Source organism: Eurytemora carolleeae, unplaced genomic scaffold (genome assembly GCF_000591075.1).
Source record: "Eurytemora carolleeae unplaced genomic scaffold, Eaff_2.0 scaffold1216, whole genome shotgun sequence".
NCBI lineage: Eukaryota > Metazoa > Arthropoda > Copepoda > Calanoida > Temoridae > Eurytemora > Eurytemora carolleeae.
Genome location: NW_019397106.1, coordinates 82,696 through 105,869, shown reverse-complemented (window position 1 = coordinate 105,869; position 23,174 = coordinate 82,696). Strand labels below are relative to the sequence as shown.

General features: G+C 30.3%; 2 protein-coding genes across 2 annotated transcripts; both read right to left on the bottom strand.

Moving 5' to 3' along the window:
- Nucleotides 1–200: 200 nt before the first annotated feature.
- LOC111711900 (cell death-inducing p53-target protein 1 homolog) lies at nt 201–8,358 on the bottom strand. Its single transcript, XM_023486377.1, has 8 exons — nt 8,308–8,358; nt 7,191–7,237; nt 6,543–6,629; nt 5,358–5,428; nt 3,617–3,666; nt 3,301–3,360; nt 448–507; nt 201–341 (listed from the first exon to the last, which is right to left on the bottom strand). The coding sequence occupies exons 1-8, from the start codon at nt 8,325–8,327 to the stop codon at nt 278–280; spliced, it is 459 nt and encodes a 152-aa protein (XP_023342145.1). The 5' UTR covers nt 8,328–8,358; the 3' UTR covers nt 201–277.
- Nucleotides 8,359–14,349: 5,991 nt separating this feature from the next.
- On the bottom strand, nt 14,350–22,901 carry LOC111711898 (uncharacterized). Its single transcript, XM_023486373.1, has 10 exons — nt 22,702–22,901; nt 21,106–21,197; nt 20,048–20,109; nt 18,835–18,902; nt 17,717–17,779; nt 17,422–17,479; nt 16,741–16,826; nt 16,472–16,517; nt 16,216–16,293; nt 14,350–14,965 (listed from the first exon to the last, which is right to left on the bottom strand). Exons 1-10 carry the CDS (start codon nt 22,857–22,859, stop codon nt 14,858–14,860), a joined length of 819 nt encoding a protein of 272 aa, XP_023342141.1. The 5' UTR covers nt 22,860–22,901; the 3' UTR covers nt 14,350–14,857.
- Between the last annotated feature and the right edge of the window lie 273 nt (nt 22,902–23,174).

Here is a 23,174-nt window from a genome sequence, read left to right as displayed (position 1 = left end):
TCTTATTCTGAACTGCGTAGAGTCTAGGCTAGATCTCAACCGCTGGTTCAACCGCTCCCGCTGAGTTTTTTTCTCCAAAGTATATATCATTCTGGTTTATCTACCTTCGTAGTACCGATCTTATGAAGAACATTCGTCAGAAAATATTATGGGAATTTATATTTTATAAATAATAACACATAAATAGATACAATATATATTTCGAAACAAATAACAAATTGATGAAAAAACTTAAGTAAAAATCTAAAAGAAAAAAACATAAATAAAGAAAATCTAATTAAGGATCAGCCCGACCTTTCCATCCTTTATAACGTCCTAACACTTTATAGCAGTTCGAACATCTTGAATTAATAACAATAATGAATAATAATAATAGTAAAAATAATATTGATAATAATAAAAACAATAATAATAATAATAATAATAATTAAATATAATAAATATTACCTATGCTCCGTGATATTAAGATATCCAAAGCAGAAAGGTAGAAGACAACAAGGCCAGATACTGCAGATATTTGAAACATCTTTAGATTATTTTTAGTATCCATCGTATGATACTTTTTTAATTGAAATTTTATTACATATATATCTGTTTGAAAATATATTTTGAAAACTGATTTAATCTTATTTAGAAAATGATACTGACTTGAACCGTTTTAAAACAATATCTTGAAATTAATTATAAATTTTTTTTCAATTTTCTTTAAGATGATTTAAAAACTTACATTGCAAATATTTAAAATTGAGTTTAAAACTTTTTAATTAATATTTGTGTTCAAACTTTCAAACTGAAATCATCACAGCCTCATAAAGCAATAAATAGAAAAAGAAGAAAAAAGAAGAAAAAAGAAGAAAAAAGAAGGAAAAAGAAGTAAAATTAGAAAAAAAGGAGAAAAAGAAGATAAGGAAGAAAAAAAAGAAAAAAGAAGAAGAAAAGGAAGAAAGAGAATAAGAAAAAAAGGAGAAAAAGAAGAAAAAGAAGAAAAAAGAAGAAAAAAGAAGAAAAAAGAAGAAAAAGAAGAAAAAAAGGAAAAAGGAAGAAAAAAGGAAGAAAAAGCAGAAAAAAAGAAAAAGGAGAAAAAGAAGAAAATGGAGAAAAAAAGAAAAAGATGAAAAAGAAGAAAAAGACGAAAAAGAAGAAAAAGGAAGAAAAAGTAGAAAAAAAGGAGAAAAAGAAGAAGAAATAAAAGAATAAAAAAGAGGAACAAAGAAGAAAAAAGAAGAAAAAGGAAGAAAAAGCAGAAATAAAGCAAAAGGAGAAAAAGAAAAAAAGGAAAAAAAGAAAAAGATGAAAAAGAAGAAAAGACGAAAAAGAAGAAAAGGATGAATAAGAAGAAAAGGGTGAAAAAGAAGAAAAAGAATAAAAAGGAAGAAAAGAAAAAAAAAAAAACATATTGACTATTGATTTAAACAAAATAAAATTGATACGATCGCTGTCGATTAATTTAAATGGTTTTTGTTAACATTTATAACTAGTTTTTTGGCGTAAATAAAATATTTTAACACTCGATAACATCCATTTTGTACTTTTCTATTTGCCGGAAATCAATTTAATAAAATTGTTCTCTACAGGAAAAAAAATTGTTACTATCTGAATCCTATTTACAAGAACATCGGATAAAATATTGTTATTATCTGAATCCTATTTACAAGAACAAGAACATCGGATAAAATATTGTTATTATCTGAATCCTATTTACAAGAACAAGAACATCGGATAAAATATTGTTATTATCTGAATCCTATTTACAAGAACAAGAACATCGGATAAAATATTGTTATTATCTGAATCCTATTTACAAGAACAAGAACATCGGATAAAATATTGTTATTATCTGAATCCTATTTACAAGAACAAGAACATCGGATAAAATATTGTTATTATCTGAATCCTATTTACAAGAACAAGAACATCGGATAAAATATTGTTATTATCTGAATCCTATTTACAAGAACAAGAACATCGGATAAAATATTGTTATTATCTGAATCCTATTTACAAGAACAAGAACATCGGATAAAATATTGTTATTATCTGAATCCTATTTACAAGAACAAGAACATCGGATAAAATATTGTTATTATCTGAATCCTATTTACAAGAACAAGAACATCGGATAAAATATTGTTATTATCTGAATCCTATTTACAAGAACAAGAACATCGGATAAAATATTGTTATAATCTGAATCCTATTTGCAAGAACAAGGTTATAATCTGAATCCTATTTACAAGAACACTTTATAGGATAAAATACTGTTATTAGCTGAATGAATCCTATTTAATATTTCGTGAATAGTCTCTTGAAACCATTTTTTTTCTTTTATAATGACAAATTTAATTTTAGAAATCCGAAATTCCAGAAGTTTAAAACTGTGAATCCAAACTTATTTCCAATTTATCAATTAATTATCTCAGCTAAGAGATCTTAATATTACTCTCAATTAATCTTATATTTCATGTTTTGCTTTTAAATGCCAAATTGTCAATTTCCTTTAAGTGTTTATTTATTGCTATTTTCCAGACTTATCTTTGATTTACAGTGCAGTGAAAACTTGAGAAAACATTAGTAAAATATATAGATAGAAAAAGATAAATATAGATAGAAATAAAGCAAGGTGAGAGATGGGTGGATAGATATAATGATATATCAAATTTAACATATCAAAAATAAAGAGACCATCACGTTTATAACAGTTAAAAAGGAATTAAATCTTTGTCACAAACTATGATTTTCTGGTCCATACAGTTTTGCAACCCAACGTCGTAGACCTTAGATATTTCAAACTGTAAATTCTGTAAGATTAAATAATCTAAGTTTGAAATATCAAAGCTTTACACGGTCAGGTTGCAAAGATATAGAGATTGGACAATTTAAGTTTGTCTCAATCCCCCACCCCCCACCCCCTCCCTCCATTATAAAAAAATCTTTTAGATATGTTTTAAAGTCCGATGATTCAAACCGAGCTCAAAAATCCATTTATAATTCTGGATAGTAGCTATAGTTTGGCTTGTAGGGTAAAACATTGCGAGTCATTTGTTTTCCACGGATTTTAAGTACTTAATCGCTTCACACTAAAAGTTTCCTTTCTAGTTGTCAAGTTCAGGTATTGTGATAAACACTTTTTTATACAAAAGTTCCCATCTTCGGATATTTACTGTATATACCTACTTTGTATGCATACAATGATGATAGCATGTTTAATAACAACGATCTTAAGATATTCCAGGCTGAATAATACATGTAATATGTTTTCTTATTTTCAGGGTTTTACTTTCAAATTCATTTCAAGCTTACAGGAATATGCAGAGGCAGGAGCACACGCACCAGCTTAGAGGAGAGGGATGTGTTCTCGTCCTAGATACAGATACAGATACAGATACAGATACAGATACACATACAGATATAGATACAGATACAGATACAGATACAGATACAGATACAGATACAGATACAGATACAGATACAGATACACAGATACAGATACAGATACAGATACAGATACAGATACAGATACAGATACAGATACAGATACAGATACAGATACAGATACAGATAAAGATACAGATGCAGATGCAGATGCAGATACGGATACAGATAAAGATATGTATACCTAGTAGTAACATGGTGCTGGCAATGAACACAGGTTAGGTTGACAGGAACCTAAGCAAGTATAAACATTAATCATCATGAAAAAGTTAATAACAAAATATTTTCAATATTATCAACTTTTTATCTTCTCCCCAATTCATTATAATTTAAAAATTCAGTTTCAATATTTACCGATTCAACTATCTTTCTAAAAATATGCTTTTAGCTTTTCAGATTTTAACATTTCAAGTATGAAGAAGACAGTTCCAAGGAGCTAAATCAATCAATCAATTATTCATTCAACATTTTATTCTCTAAACTACATATACACTATCTACTCAACAACTCACCTTGCCGGCCATTCCCTTTGGTTATAACTCGTAAATTCATGAATTATTAAAAAACTGTTTAGAGATTATTTGGCGCAACTTTTTTAGCGGTTGGAAAAAAGTTTATATGGTTTACTTGGACATACTGCATGAGTTTGCACGCTTGAAGCACTGTGATTTATATTTCTATTATCTCATAAACTTTAATATAATTTACAAAGTTTAGTAGAGGAAACAGTGGTAAACTTTTCCCTACACAGTCGTAACTTTAAATCCCTGCTGTATATTGTCTTAACTTTAGCTTTAAAGGCTTAAATCATAAAGTTAGGAAGGCTAAAATATCAGAATTCCATGAAACTATTAGATTCTACACAATTTATCACAATTACTACTAGAACACGATTTTTCAAGTTTCTTCAAGGTTTACTTCACATTTCAATAACTGTAAACGTGATGTCATGTTACTTCAAGGTTTACTACACATTTCAGTAACTGTAAACGTTATGTCATGTTACTTCAAGGTTCACTTCACATTTCAGTAACTGTAAACGTGATGTCATGTTACTTCAAGGTTTACTACACATTTTAGTAACTGTAAACGTGATGTCATGTTACTTCAAGGTTTACTAAACATTTCAGTAACTGTAAACGTGATGTCATGTTACTTCAAGGTTTAATGCACATTTCAGTAACTGTAAACGTGATGTCATGTTACTTCAAGGTTTACTTCACATTTCAGTAACTGTAAACGTGATGTCATGTTACTTCAAGGTTTACTTCACATTTCAGTAACTGTAAACGTGATGTCATGTTACTACAAGGTTTACTTCACATTTCAGTAACTGTAAACGTGATGTTATGTTACTTTCTATTTAAAAAGTGAAGTTCTGTGATGATAAAGCACACTAGCAGTATACACAGACCCATTTCACCAATAAGCTAAGGGAAAACTATTAACTTTTTATCGACATCAAATACACATAGTATGCTGAAATGTCGTCTTCATGTTGACAATTTAATTGGTCAATCATGACCCAACCATGACCAATTTATAGCCTAATCATGACCCAATCATGATCCAACTCCACATATAATTATAAGTTCAAGCCTTTCTCTGTTCCACTTAGTTTCATACAAAAAATAATTAATAATATTTGTTACTATTGTTCTACTTTACTTCATTAACTCTGTGCTCTATAAAGTGGCTAGACGTGCAAGACTCAGGATTAATTTATTATTTCTTCATTTATAATTACTTCAGATAGTTTTGCAGTATTTCTAAACTTTATTTTATCTCAGATTAGTTGTAGCAACACTAGTATTGTAGCATCTACTAGCTGCCCAGGACAACTATATACAGGAGTATAACTAACCTCAGATAGTTGAGTAGGAACAACTAGCTGTGTAGCAACTATATACAGGAGTATAGCTAACCTCAGATAGTTGAGTAGGAACAACTAGTTGTGTAGCAACTACTGGGGAGTCTTTTTTCACTGATCCAATATCTAAACAAATAATTATTTTTATTTGCAATTCATAGTAGAAGTATATATGAAAACAAAAGATGTATGCAGCACTATAATTATAAACTCTACATTCATGTTCATTATATCAAAGTTTATTTACAATTTCCAGAGGGCGATTCTTTTGGTTGGAATAGCGCTAAGCTACATTGACTTCACTCAATATCCACAGTGTAAACTTTTGGATTACAGGATTTAAGTTTAATGCCGGTAATAACCAAGAGCAAATTAAGAACCGATTCAGAGATATTTAGCATCTAAGGCTAAACCATCTGAAAGGATAGATAGATAGATACTCACAATTGCTCCAGTATACTTACAGTTGCTCCAGTACACTCACAATTGCTCCAGTATACTCACAATTGCTCCAGTACACTTACAATTGCTACAGTATACATAAAGTGAATCTAGTACACTTACAATTGCTTCATTAACTTACAATTGCTCCGGTACACTTAAAAATTGCTCAATTAATTTACAATTGTTCTGCAGTATACTTACAATTGCTCCATTAATTTACAATTGTTCCAGTATGCTTACAATTGCTCCATTATACTTACAATTGCTCCAGTATATTGACAATTACTCCAGTATACATACAATTGCTCTAGTACACTTACAATTGCTCCAGTATACTCTCAATTGCTCCAGTATGCTTACAATTGCTTCATTATACTAAAAATTTCTCCAGTATACTCACAATTGCTCCAGTACACTTATAATTGCTCCATTAATTTACAACTGCTCCAGTATACTTACAATTGCTCCAGTATACTTACAATTGCTTCAGTTTACTTACAATTGCTACAACATACTTACAGTTGCTCTATTACACTTACTATTGCTCCATTAATTTACAATTGCTCCAGTATACTTACAATTGCTCAAGTATGCTTACAATTGCTACAGTATGCTTACAGTCGCTCCAGTATACTTACAATTGCTACAGTATACTTACAGTCGCTCCAGTATACTAACAATTGCAACAGTATACTTACAATTGCTCCAGTATACTCACAATTTAAATTATCATTTCAATTTCTACAGTATACTTACAGTTGCTCCAGTACACATACAATTGCTCAAGTACACTTACAATTGCTCCATGCTGGAGGTGGATTAGCTCCAATACTGTAGAACTGTGGAAGAATATGTTTATTAGATGACTGCACTCCAGGAACTCCTGTTCAACGGGAGAAAAGAAAATCTTTAATCTTTAAGGATAGTTTTAAGCTCGTAAAAGGACTATCAGGTAATTCATAGTGACCCACCTTTTATAGAGTGACATGTCCGACACACAATGGTACCCTTTTAACCTTTATCTATGTAAAAATGATGAAAAATTTTGTTCTCTTCCCATCAGAAAAGTTTTAGTTACTAACATTTTTCTTATTTTTGCTGCAGCATTCATCCGCAACCTGATGGAAAAACAGGATAACTCCGTTATTTTTTCTCAAACAAAGATTTAATGGGAACCGTTGTGAATCGGACATGCCACTCTATATATGAAACGTCAATAGAAATTCCGTCTGACATTTCTTTAAAAATGATTTTTGTTTTTTTACTTGTTCATTTCTTTTTGTAATGTTTTTTTCCCCAACAGGACTTGAAAGGAGTGGGGTAGTTATAGAAAAACAAAATGTTTTCCTACAACTTTCTTTTCTTTATGATTTTATTGATTCTGCTGAGAAATATTTGAATAGAGGAGCGAATAAGATAATTATAATTATTATTTTCTTTGAACCTAAAGGTACTCCCTCGGCCCCTGCTTTCTGGTGAGAGTCAGACCCCCTGGAAATACATTTTCTTAATTAAGAAAGAGTTATTTTGTTATTTTTCCAGTGTGTCCTAATAAACAAGGGAATTCAGTGACGACTTTATTATCATATTTTTTCAGAACGACATTTTCCCGTTTATACAATCTCAAGTTAGAATAATTAAAACCGACAACTTCCAGACTCAGAATTTACAAAATAAAGTCTGCAATTAACATCGACATGTCCATGTCCAGTAATATGTTTATGGATTCTAATTTGACAATTTTTAAATATTCAATATCTGCGACACTGATAAGGTCGACCACATTTTTAAAAACTCATAAGACGTACAATAGGGTGTACATGTTTTGCCATTTATTGCTTATTAGTGTTTATGGGGACACACTGTACCCATACTAAATTAAATCTGTTGGTCACCAATATAGTTTTATTTTAAATATACAAAGTTTTGAACATATATGCTGTCTCGAAAGTTAGAACAGTCGTCACTTACCGAACCAAGTTTTCCCATTGCAAAATAGATATAAAACAATCGAAACTTTTCCGTTCAAGCAGAGCGTGGCTGGGAAAAGTTTTATTGTATATAAACTTTTCTAAAAGTCATTTATACGAAGTTTGAAAACAAAAGACTTTTCACACTAAATATTGAATTATTTCTTCTGTAGGATTTTATCCTTCACCAAGAGAGACTGTAGTGGGTTATGGGGTCCGTTTTTGTTGTATTACTTTTATTTCATAAAATATCGCTTTTTTAGCGCTTGACTTTGGAAAAAGACTTTTGATCACAATTTCGCCAATTTGCTTTGTATTTTTCTACTTTTTGTCAACAAGTCAATTCCACAAGTTTTTATACCTAACATGTGATCAAATAAAAATTAAATTAAAATAGTCCAAAAGCATCTCCCTGGTTGGTCCTGGGTTTCCAGCGAAAAAGGAAAATCGTTTTACGGAAAAATAATTTTCGTGAAAAAAATCGGAAATAAAAATAAAATTCAGCTTTACTTCAATGTTTCGTCCGCTGGAAACCCTAGTGCAGAATAATGATTTTCTTCATAATAAATAATTTAGATTTGTCCTTTTTACCTAACATTTACAGGCGGCATTATTCAGTTCATTTTAATCTAGAAATAAACTTTAAAGAGAATGTTCTTAAGTTTCTAAAAAGGGATAAAATCCAAAGCTGTCAGCTTTAAACCCGGGCGTAGCTTAAAAAAATCACACTAAACTAAGCCACGGGCAGCCGTAGTACATCTGAATTTCCGAGCCGGGTCAACGTTTCTGGTCCCAGTTTGCACTGTATCGCCCGAAGATTGGGTAAGTAAAGCAGACTAGCAATAGGACTTGCCGGTGCAACAAGGTTGACGCAGGCAGACTTTTGGTTGAATTTAATTTTACTAAAGGGTCAGAGGTGCGTTAATCTTTAGGTTTGCACTCATGCAGTACTCTGACCGAAGTAATAATGTGTTTTTATAAAGAGTGGAATATCTATATTCACAAAAGTTATAACTTGAAATTCCGAGCCGGGTCAACATTTCCGGTCTCATTTTGTGACCAAACCACTTGACAAAATTTGCTAAATTTTTTAAAGAAACCTGTCCAGATACCCGGGGTAGACATTTGCCGAGTTTTTTTGTCCAAAGTGTGTTAATAATTACACGGCCAACGCCAGACAGTGCAGCTAGTAAAAATATATTGCATGATTTAATCACATTCATGCTTTTCAAACTAAACAGAGCTAGGATTCTGCTCACATTGCATACATTGTAGCTACCTAAACAGGAAAAAATTCCAATTTTGCTCAACTTTCACGACTTTTATTTAAATTCATAACTTCACACGATTTCAAACAAAATTCTTAAAATGAATTTTATCAGGTGTAAGCTGTGAGGCATAGGAGGGCTTGTCAGGTTTCATGCACTGTATGAATGCAACTGCTAAAAATTGCATCATCGGCTTCTAAAACTAAAAGGGAAAGGTTGCAAATTTGAAATGGAAAATATTTCGGAGATTTGTTGGCTAAACTTTTGGTGAAGAAAAATTGTATCAATTTTCAAATGGAAAAACGAGTATTTAGCTCTTTGAACGAAACAAAAAAATTGGTTTTTTATGGAAGGGCCACGCAGGATTATCCCGGCTGGCTTAACAATAATAAATTATGATCGTCCTAAAATTGTATTTGTAGAATTTTATTCATAAATGATAAAGCTTTAATGCAAAAACTGTCGATCAATGCAAGAATTTTGCAATATTTGCAAATGTAACTTGTTGATGTTGCGCACATGTATATTTTGCGAGGGATCTACCCATACTACTCTATAGTTTATGTAGAAGATATCTATCTATATAAAACTGTATGTATAATATATATATATGTATATAATATCCCTAAATAAATAAATAGGTAACTGTTTGTGTGTCTGTAAGCTTGTTAACGACAGACATAAATGAAACGGAAATGGAACAAATGTTTGTATAAACATTTATATTTAAATATATAGAATATTTGTCCAATAAACTCGCTGAGATGAAAATTATGTATACAAATAGGGGCCTAAACTGAAAGGGGGCTAAATGTTCTGAGCCCTCCGAATCTAACCAAAAAAAAGAAAAAAATATGATATCTGACTTTAATTTAACCCTTAGCGACTTTAATTTGACCTTTTAGACTTTAATTTGACACTTTGAGATTTTAATTTGACCCTTAAGCCTTTAATTTAACCCTTTGAGACTTCAATTTGACCCTTTGAGACTTTAATTTGAGCCTTTTAGACTTTAATTTGACCCTTTTAGACTTTAATTTGACCCTTTTAGACTTTAATTTGACCCTTTGAGACTTTATTTAGACCCTTTGAGATTTTAATTTGAACCTTTGAGACTTTATTTAGTCCTTTTGAGACTTTATTTAGACCTTTAAGACTTTGATTTGACCCTCTGAGACTGAAATTTAACCCTTTGAGACTCTAATTTGACCCTTAGAGACTCTAAATTGACCCGTTGAGATTTTAATTTGACCCTTTGAAGATTCTAATTTGACCCTTTGAGACTTTAATTCAAACCTTTGAGACTCTAATTTGACCCTTTGAGATTTTAATTTGAGCCTTTGAGCATTTGTTTAGACCCTTTGAGACTTTATTTAGACCCTGTGAGACTTTACTTTGACCCTTTGAAACTTTGATTTGACCCTTTGACACTTTAATTTAACCCTTTGAGACTTTAATTTGACCCTTTGAGACTTTAATTTGACCCTTTGAAGACTTTAATTTAACCCTTTGAAGACTCTAATTCGACCCTTTGAGACTTTATTTAGACCCTTTGAGACTTTACTTTGACCCTTTGAGACTTTAATTTGACCCTTTGAAGACTTTAATTTGACCCTTTGAAGACTCTAATTCGACCCTTTGAGACTGTATTTAGACCCTTTGAGACTTTACTTTGACCCTTTGAGACTTTAATTTGACCTTTTAACCCTCATAAAAATGTGGAAGGGATCGTCAATTTTCTAGACAAAGTTACTAGAATATGTAAAGATAAGAAACCAAAACTGATAATAATCAGTGTTTAAAATTACAAACATGGTATTTTAATTCATCCTTGATAATAATTTCAGTGCAAAGAAGAGATTTAAGTTTCTAACTCGAACTCCAAGTAAAAGATCCAATAAAACCGTATAAAGTCTTATCCTTTTATTAAACCCTGTATTTACATACTCCTTTTACTAGTCAGCTTCAGCTAGAACAACATTAGGAGTTCTTTCTTACAGAGATTAAAGGGTCGAGTGACCAGCTATGTAAGGTAGTTAAACTGAATATGCAGTGTTGTGGACAAATTATTTAGGATTCATTTGAGACATATAAAACTTTTTAAAGATCTGTAAATTCTGAGTTTGAGCGCAAAGTTGACGTTCAAAATCCTATTTTTGGGTGGATACGTTTTCAGAATTGTTTTTTAAAATTATTGAATAACTACGACAAAAAATGTGAACAGTAAACTAATTAGTTGTTCAGGAACAGACTGAGAAAATAAAAATAACACTATCATCGAAAATAAGTAAACTATATTTTTTTGTCGTCGTTATTTAATAGTTTAAAAAACTGATTCTGAAAACAATCTCAATAAAATTCATGATTTTGAACGTCGATTTTACGCTCAAACTCAGTAATTATACATCGTGGAAACTTTTTATATGTCTAAAATAAATCCTAAAGAATTTGTCCACAACACTGCATACTCAGTTTAACTACATACAGGGTGTCCCACGAAACATGACAGTTGATAAATAGTTTAGAATGTCGTCTTCCAAATACTGGATAAGATTTAAAAACTTTATGCAGTTTAGTTTAGACAAATCATTTAATCCAATATATCTTAATCTATAATTGATTTTACTTTAGCAAAAAATGAAGTACAGTACATAACCTTATATGCATAACTTGACAAATTTTTACTAAAAAGAACATTTAAAATAACGATGAAGTTCTCTTTAATTTCTGCTGGATCTACGCGGGAGGCGATTATTTTAATATAATGAAGACGATTTTCGATTTTAATTTTAATCTATATAAAACTTTTAAACAGAATGGATACACAAAACATGGAAATAGAGAAAAGTTGTCAATTAAAAAAGCTTCTCTTTGCAATTGAAAAAAGCCTATTAACAATTAAAACTTAAACAAAAAAGTCGTCTTCATTATATAGCTATAATCGCCTAGCAGCGTATCATTTTTTGAGAGAATATAGATTAAAGTGCCTTGTTTACAGTTTCTAACTAAACTAACCTAATATCTTGTATTTGTGAAGGTCTGCAGTACTTAACTTTATCTTATTTATAGTCGGGCTCACATTATAGTTATCATACAGGAGCATACAGGGTGAACAAATAACATTATAGTTATCATACAGGAGTATACAGGGTGAACTAATAACATTATAGTTATCTTACAGGAGTATACAGGGTGAACTAATAACATTATAGTTATCATACAGGAGTATACAGGGTGAACTAATAACATTATAGTTATCATGATACATGAGTATACAGGGTGAACTAATAACATTATAGTTATCATACAGGAGTATACATACAGGGTGAACTGATAACATAATAGTTATCGTACAGGAGTATTTATACAGGAGTATACAGGGTGAACTAATAACATTATAGTTATCATACAGGCGTATACAGGGTGAACTAATAACAATATACAGAGCGTCCCATATCATATTAGATTATCTCTAATCTTTAACGACAAAATAAACCCTTAATACTCGAAGAACTTATCATTTTCCGCAAGAAAATTCTTGTATAAGCCTTATGTTATTTTTCAAATTGATTTATTCGAATTAAATTTTCTTATTAGTCCCGAAAATCGCAATTTAGACCCGTTGACGGTCTAATATGATGTGGGACACCCTGTAGTTCTCATACAGGAGTATACAGGGTTAACTTATAACATTATAGTTAACATCCAGGAGTATACAGGGTGAACTAATAACATTATAGTTAACAAACAGGAGTATACAGGGTGAACTAATAACATTATAGTTATCATACAGGAGTATTCATAGAGGGTGAACTAATAACATTATAGTTAACATACAGGAGTATACAGGTTGAACTAATAACATTATAGTGATCATACAGGAGTATACAGGGTGAACTAATAACATTATAGTTATCATGATACAGAAGTATACAGGGTGAACTAATAACATTATAGTTATCATGATACAGGAGTATACAGGGTGAACTAATAACAATATAGTTACAGTGAAAATACATCGAAAGAATTCATCAAATGTCGTATTCTTCACTTTCTGATATGGAATATTTTTAGTTAAGTGATGGTATGGAACTCTTTAAAACTGTTCCCGCATATTCATAGTTATTTATTTATTTTCGCAAATACTGAAATTTACTAATTATAGTATAAAACTCATTGAAAAATTGTCAAGACGACATTTTATAAATTCTTTCGATGTATTCGTTATTAAGGGTTTAACTGTATCATGCAGGAGTATACATACAGGGTGAACTAATAACATTATAGTTATTATGATACAGGAGTATAAAGGGTGAACTAATTAACATTATAGTTATCATGATACCGGAGTATAAACTAATAAACTAATTAATATTAAAGAAAAGAATGATGATGAATATCATTCCCAGTTGAATTCCTGTATCTCAACTATATTGCGCTTTTCTGCCATATAAATATCTTTCATTTTATACAGAGCATCCCAATTAGATTATCTACAGCTTTAACACCGAAATACGCACATAATACTTACCTAGTATTTACTGGAAGAACATTTTTTTAGTAGCCTTATACGGCTTTTCAATTGGTTCAATGTTATAACATTTTCTGATTAGTCCCTAAAATCACAATTAGGCCTAAAAACCATCTAATATGATGCGGGACACCCTCTATATCAACAGAGCAAATTCGGGGGTTTTCTTTGTTTCCGATTTCTAATATTAATGACAACGAACATTTATAAAGGGAGTCAAATCTTTGCCACAAACTCAAATATTCCGATCCCTAACCTGCAGTGCAGCCTGATGGCGTTTTCCTTTGATATTTCAAAATTACAGTTTGTAACAAAGACTTGATTTCTTTTCTTTAATTCCAGGAATCCCAGTTTTGACAGATAAAGAAGATTGCGAGAAAGGTCGTCTTGTACTTAATATTCCCTATGTGGGAAAAATATATTTCATTGGCAGAAAAATATTTAGTGTAATTTAGCTTTCGAGGATAGTTTCCGCAAGTTACATTTATTGAAACATACTTTAGAGGTGGGTAATACAGATAATTAATTAAAATAATCACCCTAGGATCCATATTTTAATCCATAAAAGAGAGCTAATCCGTTGCGAGTGGTCCTTACCTTTCAAACGAAAGATCAGGACAATTTCTTTTTGGATATCCAACAAATTTAAGGCCCATTAAAAACAAATTCAAGAATCGAGACTAATAAATACGTTCAGTTTTCCTTTTCACTAAAAATTACAAGTTTCTGGTGTACGTATCTGGTCAGGTTTTAGAGATTTGCGCGCTTCTATTCAAAATCGTCGATTTCTGATTTTATAATACTTATAGCAGCGTTTAAGGAGTCCATGTTTAATCCTTATATAATATATATATTTGTCATCAAATAACACGTTAATAGTTGGGACATTTTATTCACATATCAACAGATCTAAGAATTTAGAAATTATAAAAAATAATTGTTTTTCATTCAATGATTTAATCTTTGGCAACGTTTTGAGCAGAAATTACAAACAATAATACAGTTTGGTCCGACTACATTAAACGGTTCCGACTACATTAAACGGTTCCGACTACATTAAACGGTTCCGACTACATTAAACGGTTCCGACTACATTAAACGGGTCCGACTACATTAAACAGGTCAGACTACATTAAAGGGGTCCGATTACATTAAACGGGTCCGACTAAAATTAACGAGATTATATTAAATAATTAGTGCGGATTGAGGTACACCTGTGATAAAGACGTCAGCTTTTTTTTAAATGTTAGTCAACCATTGTCCATTAAGTCCCTTTGTAAATAAATTAAAACTATACTAGCACTAAAGTTATGATTGTTTAAATGATTGATTGATGATAAAACTAGACTATATGCTTGAGGCAGGATTGGAAGAACTTCTTCTGGAAAAGAATAAGACCTTGCTCTTCTTCTATACCTTCAAACACCTTCTCACCTTCATACTCAAAATCCTAAAAAAGATTGTATTTGGTCTAGATCCAAAACAAGATTGTATTTGGACTAAATCCTAAACAATATTGTATTTGGTCTAAATCCTAAACAGGATTGTATTTGGTCTAAATCCTAAACAAGATTGTATTTGGTCTAAATCCTAAACAAGATTGTATTTGGTTAAAATCCTAAGCAAGATTGTATTTGGTCTAAATCCTAAACAAGGTTGTATTTGGTCTAGATCCTAAACAAGATTGTATTTGGTCTAAATCCTAAACAAGATTGTATTTGGTCTAAATCCTTAACAAGATTGTATTTGGTCTAAATCCTAAACAAGATTGCATTTGGTCTAAATCCTAAACAAGATTGTATTTGGTCTAAATCCTAAACAAGGTTGTATTTGGTTAAAATCCTAAACAAGATTGTATTTGGTCTAAATCCTACAAGATTGTACTTGGTCTAAATCCTAAACAAGATTGTATTTGGTTAAAATCCTAAACAAGATTGTATTTGGTCTAAATCCTAAACAAGATTGTATTTGGTCTAAATCTTTAACAAGATTGTATTTGGTCAAAATCCTAAATAAGGTTGTATTTAGTTAAAATCCTTAACAAGATTGTATTTGGTCTAACTCCTAGACAAGATTGTATTTGGTCAAAATCCTAAACAAGGTTGTATTTGATTAAAATCCTTAACAAGATTGTATTTGGTCTTAATCCTAAACAAGATTGTCTTTGGTCTAAATCCTAAACAAGATTGTATTTGGTCCAAATCCTAAACAAGATTGTAGTTGGTTTAAATCCTAGACAATATTGTATTTGGTCAAAAACCTAAACAAGATTATATTTGGTCTAAATCCTAAACAAGATTGTATTTGGTCTAAATCCTAAACAAGATTGGATTTGCTCCAAATCCTAAACAAGATTGTAATTGGTCAAAATTCGAAACAATTATCTAGATTTTTATGGATAAAAAAATCTGTGAAAAAATCATATTTTCAAGTGTACGACTTTTTGTCCATTCCTAGCTAATAATATGCCATTTGTTTTAAATTTAAATTCTTTATGAATTGTAGCTAAACTTTTATCTTAATTTTAAAACTGTGGGGGGTCAAATGCCGATAATTAGGGTTGGCATAAATTGTGATGTAAAGCTCCATACTATTTTTAAGCTATCAAATCCAAAAATAATATACAAATGGTCTAAATTTCAATTTATCCTTGGTCATTTGTTTAATATAAATTTTGAAGAATTTAAATGTGTTTGTTACCTTGTAAGAAATCTCCACAACAGGAGAGAAACCAATTGTATAGAAAGCCTGAGCAGCATAATTAGCCGTAGCTTCAGCCTGAATTCAAGTATATTTACAGGATATGATCTAAGATTTGAATTATTTATTTAATTATATTAATATAAAATTGAATTAAATTTTTTGTAATGACGGCCTGGTTTGCAAATACACGTTTGATAATGTAAAACATTTAAATTGAAAAAATGTGAATCTGTTAGATTTTGTAACATGTTACCTTTAATCCCTCGAAGCCTAAACAACCTGCCAGAAGAATTGATCTCCTGAAACCAAAAATTCGAGTTCAAATTCGAGATTTCCTTCTAATCATTGACAATTATTATCATTTATATTACACTTGATTTGATCTTTTTCCATTATCCATTAAAAACATGTGAACTTTAGTCAAGTAGATAAATCATTTTTTAAGATGTAGACTAAAATATTTAATGTGTCACCTAACGGCCTTCAGATTTCTGTCTTTATATCAATAGATTAGCTTTGGACCTGATAATATCTGTTGACATTCCTTTCCCCCTGAGAGAAGGATGGATTCCAACCATCTTGATTCCAAACATTACATCTGTACCAACCTATATAAACATTACATCTGTACCAACCTATACAAACATTACAACTGTACCAACCTATGCAAACATTACAACTGTACCAACCTATGCAAACATTACAACTGTACCAACCTATACAACATTACATCTGTACCAACCTATACAAACATTACAACTGTACCAACCTATACAAACATTACAACTGTACCAACCTATGCAAACATTACAACTGTACAAACCTATACAAACATTACAACTGTACCAACCTTACAAACATTACATCTGTACCAACCTATACAAACATTACATCTGTACCAACCTATACAAACATTACAACTGTACCAACCTATACAAACATTACATCTGTACCAACCTATACAAACATTACAACTGTATTAACCTATACAAACATTATAACTGTACTAACCTATACAAACATTATAACTGTACCAACCTATACAAACATTACAACTGTACCAACCTATACAATTATTGCATGAAAACATGAAACATTATGAACATCTTCATTAAACTCTCTGAATCTGATTTAGAAATATTGACAATTATTTTAAATTAAAAATGTGTAGTCCTGGCAAGGTTAAAAGAGAGAAAAAAATACCTCGTCAAATATTTTTGCTCCTTTATTATGCACCTCCTGTCTTATAGCGGCCAAAATTCTGAAAAAAAATTTTTAAAATATCAAACTAAGAAATATCTGATTATTTTATCGATTTAATAGGATTTCTCTCTGTCTTTTTCGTCCTTAAATACCTCTTAAAATCACCCGTCATTGGATTCATAGAGATCTCAACATATGAAAATTGCTTGCAGGGTGTTATCAATAAAAAATGAAATCATTATGTAAGGAGAAGGGGGAGGGGCAGTTCATTGGCACGCCCATGAGATTAGTTTACCTCACTCTAGAGTCCTGAAATCCAGAGGTAGCCTCCTGGATAGAATGTGTCCAATCATCTTTCCTAAAATATTAAAGCAATGAAAACCATGAAATTGGAAGACGACTGTTGGACTCATTTTATAGCATTAACATGAAAAACAGCAGCTTTTTTTAACTCACAAGCAGTGTTCACTCACTTTACAAAGATTCATTTTATTGAAGTTGATTTTAAATCTGCAGGTACATTTTTTTGCTTTATTACAACATAAAGGACACCTAAGATTGCTTCTTCTTTCTATTCCACAGTTTTATGGAATGCATTGTATGAAACTTCCACCTCTTCTAGAGTTCTATGGTATGAATTTGAAACATTCAATGGTTTAAAATCTCATTATTTGAATTTATTACTATAAAACTAGAAAATAAAATTAGAAAATCAAATTAGAAAATCAAATTAGAAAATAAAATCAAAAAATCAAATAAGAAAATCAAATTAGAAAATCAAATTAGAAGATAAAATTAGAAAATCAAATTAGAAAATCAAATTAGAAGATCAAATTAGAAAATCAAATTAGAAAATCAAATAAGAAAGTCAATTTTGACTGACAAACAATATTTACTGATTAACCAACTAATCAGCTGATTAATATACTGACTAATCAGCTGATAAAATCTACTGATAAATCCAAAAATTAATCTGCTGATACATCAGTTGACTAATCAGCTGATACATCTGACTGAAGAGCTGATAAATCTGATTGATTAATCAGTTGATAAATCTTAATTGATTAATCAGTTGATAAATCAACTGATACATCTAAATTATTAATGAGCTGATAATTTTACTGATAAGAAAGCGGATACATCTGACTGATTAATCATCTGGAAAATATGACAGATTAATCAGTTGATAAATCAATTGACAAATAAGCTGATACATCTGACTGATTAATTAGCATATATACTTGACTGATTAATCCAACTGATAAATCTGAATAATCAATGAGCTGATAATCTGACTGATGAGTAAACTAATACATAGCAGAATGATTAATGAATAGGTAAGTCGGAGCAATTAGATGATAAATCTGACTGATGAATCAGCTGATAAATCTGATAGCTAATAAGTTTACGAACCGGCTTACTCCATTGATGCAAACCCCCATAAGGTTCCCCTGCAGATCCCGGGCAAACAGCGACAAATTCTGCAACAAAATAACTTTTTTTGTGGTGGTATTGTTAACAACTCTTCACAATCACAACCCCTGTGCTTGGACATTTTCCGACAAAGTCTGAACAATATTTAAACATTAAATCCATTCAGATCAACATTTACGATTCGCTTTCTCATAAACGTAGATATTTGAATTGATTTTGCCAGATATCAAATTTTTTAGCCCTTATTCTTTATCTTCGGAATATTCTTTTTCTTCGAAATATTCTTTATCTTCGGAATATTCTTTTTCTTCGAAATATTCTTTATCTTCGGAATATTCTTTGGCTACGGAATATTCTTTTTCTTCGAAATATTCTATATCTTCGGAATATTCTAAATCTTCGGAATATTCTTTGGCTACGGAATATTCCTTACCTACAGAATATTCTTTACCTTCGGAATATTCTTTATCTTCGGAACCTGATGTGGCATGAATTTTGTTCGATCAAATAATTTCAACTTGAAATATCAAAGGTTTTCAACATAAGGTTGCAATATTTAGGGAATAGACAATTTGAGTTTGTGGCAAAAACTCAGTGTAGAAATTTGGGAGTAGGGACTACTCCAAAGGAAATATACAATAAATGAAGATAGTAAAATATTAGAAAACATATTCTTCTGTAACTTATTATTATTGGCCAGGAAGTCCGAAATGTGAGCTGTTACAAACTATTACGGTGTAGGAACATTTCATACAAATATAGGAAAACATTTTAGAGATAGGACATATCATAGAAGACATTTCACAAACAGAACATTTTTGAGATATGACATTTCATAGAAGACATTTCATAAACAGAACATTTCATAAATATGTTGCAAACAGTATATTTCTATGTATTGTTATCAAAAATATATGATCACAAAAGACTAATCACATCTTCTAAAATTGTGACACATTTTTATTAACCCAAAATTGTCTTTGTAAAAAAATGGAAATTACTTTTCCATGAAAATTTTTCTCTGTTTATGAAATTATCTGTCTTTGGAAAGTCCTATGAAATGTCCTATTTAAGAAATGTCCTATCTCTGTATTTGTTATCTATGAAATGTCCCAACACCACTAGTTTACGTCACTGTAAAATGTAAACAATCTTAATTAGAGGTTAATTAAACCATGAAAATTTTATTTACCTCTTTAATTGTACTCTCCACAAGTTTATCAAGATCCGGAATGGGAGTTCCATTGCTTAATCCTATAAACGTTTGTAAATGTATGTAAATGTTTGTAAATGTTTGTAAATGTTTGTAAATGTTTGTAAATGTTTGTAAATGTTTGTAAATGTTTGAAAATGTTTCAAATTTCTCTTTTATAAATCAACTTTTTAAGTTAATCCTCGAAAATGTAAACACATCTTTAATTTAAAAAAAAATGTTGGTTTAAAATATGACAGCTTACAATGAACAGTCACAATACATATTTCATTGTGTTATAGTTTTGGTTCGTTCTAAAAAATCAAAAATATTCCAATTAAAAGTTTGCTAAAATAGACGATGGTTGGCTTAAAATTGCAGTAAGTCTATCTATCAATGTTGTAAATCCCGTACTCTTAAACTTCGTCCAGAACTGTATCAATCCAGGTACAACTTGTTAGCAATAAATATCCACCGGGACACAAGCTCTTAATTGTTATCAATCTATCTCAACAAATGTATACAGTGTAGTTTAAGTTGAATGTACGTATTTAACAGATTAACTTGCATATATATAAACGTAGTTAATCTAATCAAAATGCATGTTTTATCACATTTAGATTTACAGAAAATGTACAACGTAATATATCTAGGTATGTTCAGGTTAACAAATATAAGGATTGCAGTATGTATTACATCTATTCAATCTTAATGCCACATGTGAAAGAAATGCACACTTAGAGAATATACTGCATTTAATATTTTTAGATATCTTAATGACAAAACCTTGATTCGAAAAACGTTAAATATGGATTGTGATGCACTGCTATATGACCGTCTCGGCTCACACATCGAACAGATCTTTTTCAAATACTCCTGTACAACTAAACTTGTTTAAATACTCCTGTACAACTGAACTTGTTTAGATACTCCTGTACAACTGAACTTGTTTAAATACTCCTGTACAACTGAACTTGTTTAAATACTCCTGTACAACTAAACTTGTTTAAATAACTGATAATTTTCATAATTTTGAAAAATACTGACTGTATACTGACCTAGATGTTTGGTAAGAGGTTCAAAAGGATGATAAGTAGCATAAAGAAGCTCAGTAGCTTGTTCAAATTTATCAGGGGTTACGATCTCATACCTTTAATATAAAATAATGTAAATAAATGAAAAATGTTAAAAAAAAACTTTGAAAAATCGAACTTGGGATCTTGCCCACAAACTGACAAAGTATGCAATCAACTAAAAACAATTAGAAAACCAGAAAGCCAGTAATATAATTAACCAGACAACTAGATATATAATCTACCAGAAAGCTAGTAATATAATCAACCAGAAAACTAGATATATAATCTACCAGAAAACTAGTAATATAATCAACCAGAAAGCCAGTAATATAATCAACCAGAAAACTAGATATATAATCTACCAGAAAGCTAGTAATATAATCAACCAGAAAACTAGTAATATAATCAACCAGAAAACTAGTAATATAATCAACCAGAAAACTAGATAAATAATCCACCAGAAAACTAGTAATGTAATCCACCAGAAAACTATATATATAATCAACCAGAAAACTAGTTATATAATCAACCAGAAAACTAGATAATTAATCAACCAGAAAACTAGATATGTAATCAACCGGAAAACTAGGTATCTAACCAACAAGAAAACTAGATATCTAACCAACCAGAAAACCAGATATCTAACCAACCAGAAAACTAGATAAATAATTAAGCAGAAAACTATAAATATAATCAACCAGAAAACTATATATATATAATCAAGCAGAAAACTAGATATATAATCAACCAGAAAACTAGATATATAATTCACCAGAAAACTAGATATATAATCAACCAGAAAACTATGCATAAATAATCAACCAGAAAACTAGATACATAATTAACCAGAAAACTAGATATCTAACAAACCAGAAAACTAGATATATAATTAACTAGAAAACTAGATATATAATCAACCAGAAAACTAGATATATAATTCACCAGAAAGCTAGTAATATAATCAACTAAAAACAAAATATATAACCAGAAAGCCAGTAACAATCAGAAAACTAGGTATATAATCAACCAGAAAACTAGATATACAATTAACCAGAAAACTAGATATATAATCAAACAAAAAACTATATATAATTAACCAGAAAACTAGATATATAATCAACCAATATATAATTAACCAGAAAACTAGATATATATAATCAACCAGAAAACTCGATATATATTTTCAACCAGAAAACTAGATATATAATCAATCAGAAAACTAGATATATAATCAACCAGAAAGATATATAATTAACCAGAAAACTAGATATATAATCAACCAGAAAAAAAAAGATTTATAATCAACCAGAAAACTAGATATATTATTAACCAGAAACCCAGGTATAAAATGAACCAGAAAACTAGATATATAATCAACCAGAAAACTAGATATCTAACTAACCAGAAAACTAGATATATAATCAACCAGAAAACTAGATATATAATTAACCAGAAAACTAGAATTATAACTAACCAGAAAACTAGACATCTCACCAACCAGAAAACTAGTTATTTAATTCAACAGAAAACTAGATATTTAGAAAATAAACAAGCCAAGCTAAGCTAGCTTGTGTAAACCTAAGAGGAGGGAGAAGGTTTCTATTTTTATCAAGTCTGGCTTGAACTACAGCTGCTCTGGTAGAAAAGGATAGAGTTGAATGAAGATCATGTTTCTGGTATTCAAGACCAGAACTGATACTCCGGCTCAGATTCTTCAGAATACTCCTTTTAGACATTTTGAATTTGATTTTCTGAAAAATAATGTTTCACACGCGATGTGAGAAATTGATGGACATTAATGTCATATCCACCGGGAAAAAAATCTAAGATAATAATCTTAAGACAAGATTAAATCTTGTAGATTGCAATAATTAATAACCCAGACACTTGACGTCTATATCTTAAAAAGAAAGAGTTGGAAGTGTACGCAAAGCATTACTCGTCTAACCGGTCCCAGTGTATACTATAAACTGCTGGGCCAGCTACCTTTTCATTTAATAGGAATTGAGCAAGAAATTGAAAACCAGGAGTAGGCATGGTGATTCAGGCAA

Coding starts and splice junctions, on each gene's coding strand:
- LOC111711898 (XM_023486373.1), bottom strand. CDS start 22,859: ATGTCTAAAAGGAGTATTCTGAAGAATCTGAGCCGGAGTATCAGTTCT. Junction 21,198..22,701: donor AACCTTCTCCCTCCTCTTAG/GTTTACACAAGC, acceptor TTTATATTAAAG/GTATGAGATCGTAACCCCTG. Junction 20,110..21,105: donor ACCTCTTACCAAACATCTAG/GTCAGTATACAG, acceptor AAACGTTTATAG/GATTAAGCAATGGAACTCCC.
- LOC111711900 (XM_023486377.1), bottom strand. CDS start 8,327: ATGCCGCCTGTAAATGTTAG. Junction 6,630..7,190: donor GGCCGAGGGAGTACCTTTAG/GTTCAAAGAAAA, acceptor CCCGTTGAACAG/GAGTTCCTGGAGTGCAGTCA. Junction 342..447: donor CTTAATATCACGGAGCATAG/GTAATATTTATT, acceptor TATTAATTCAAG/ATGTTCGAACTGCTATAAAG.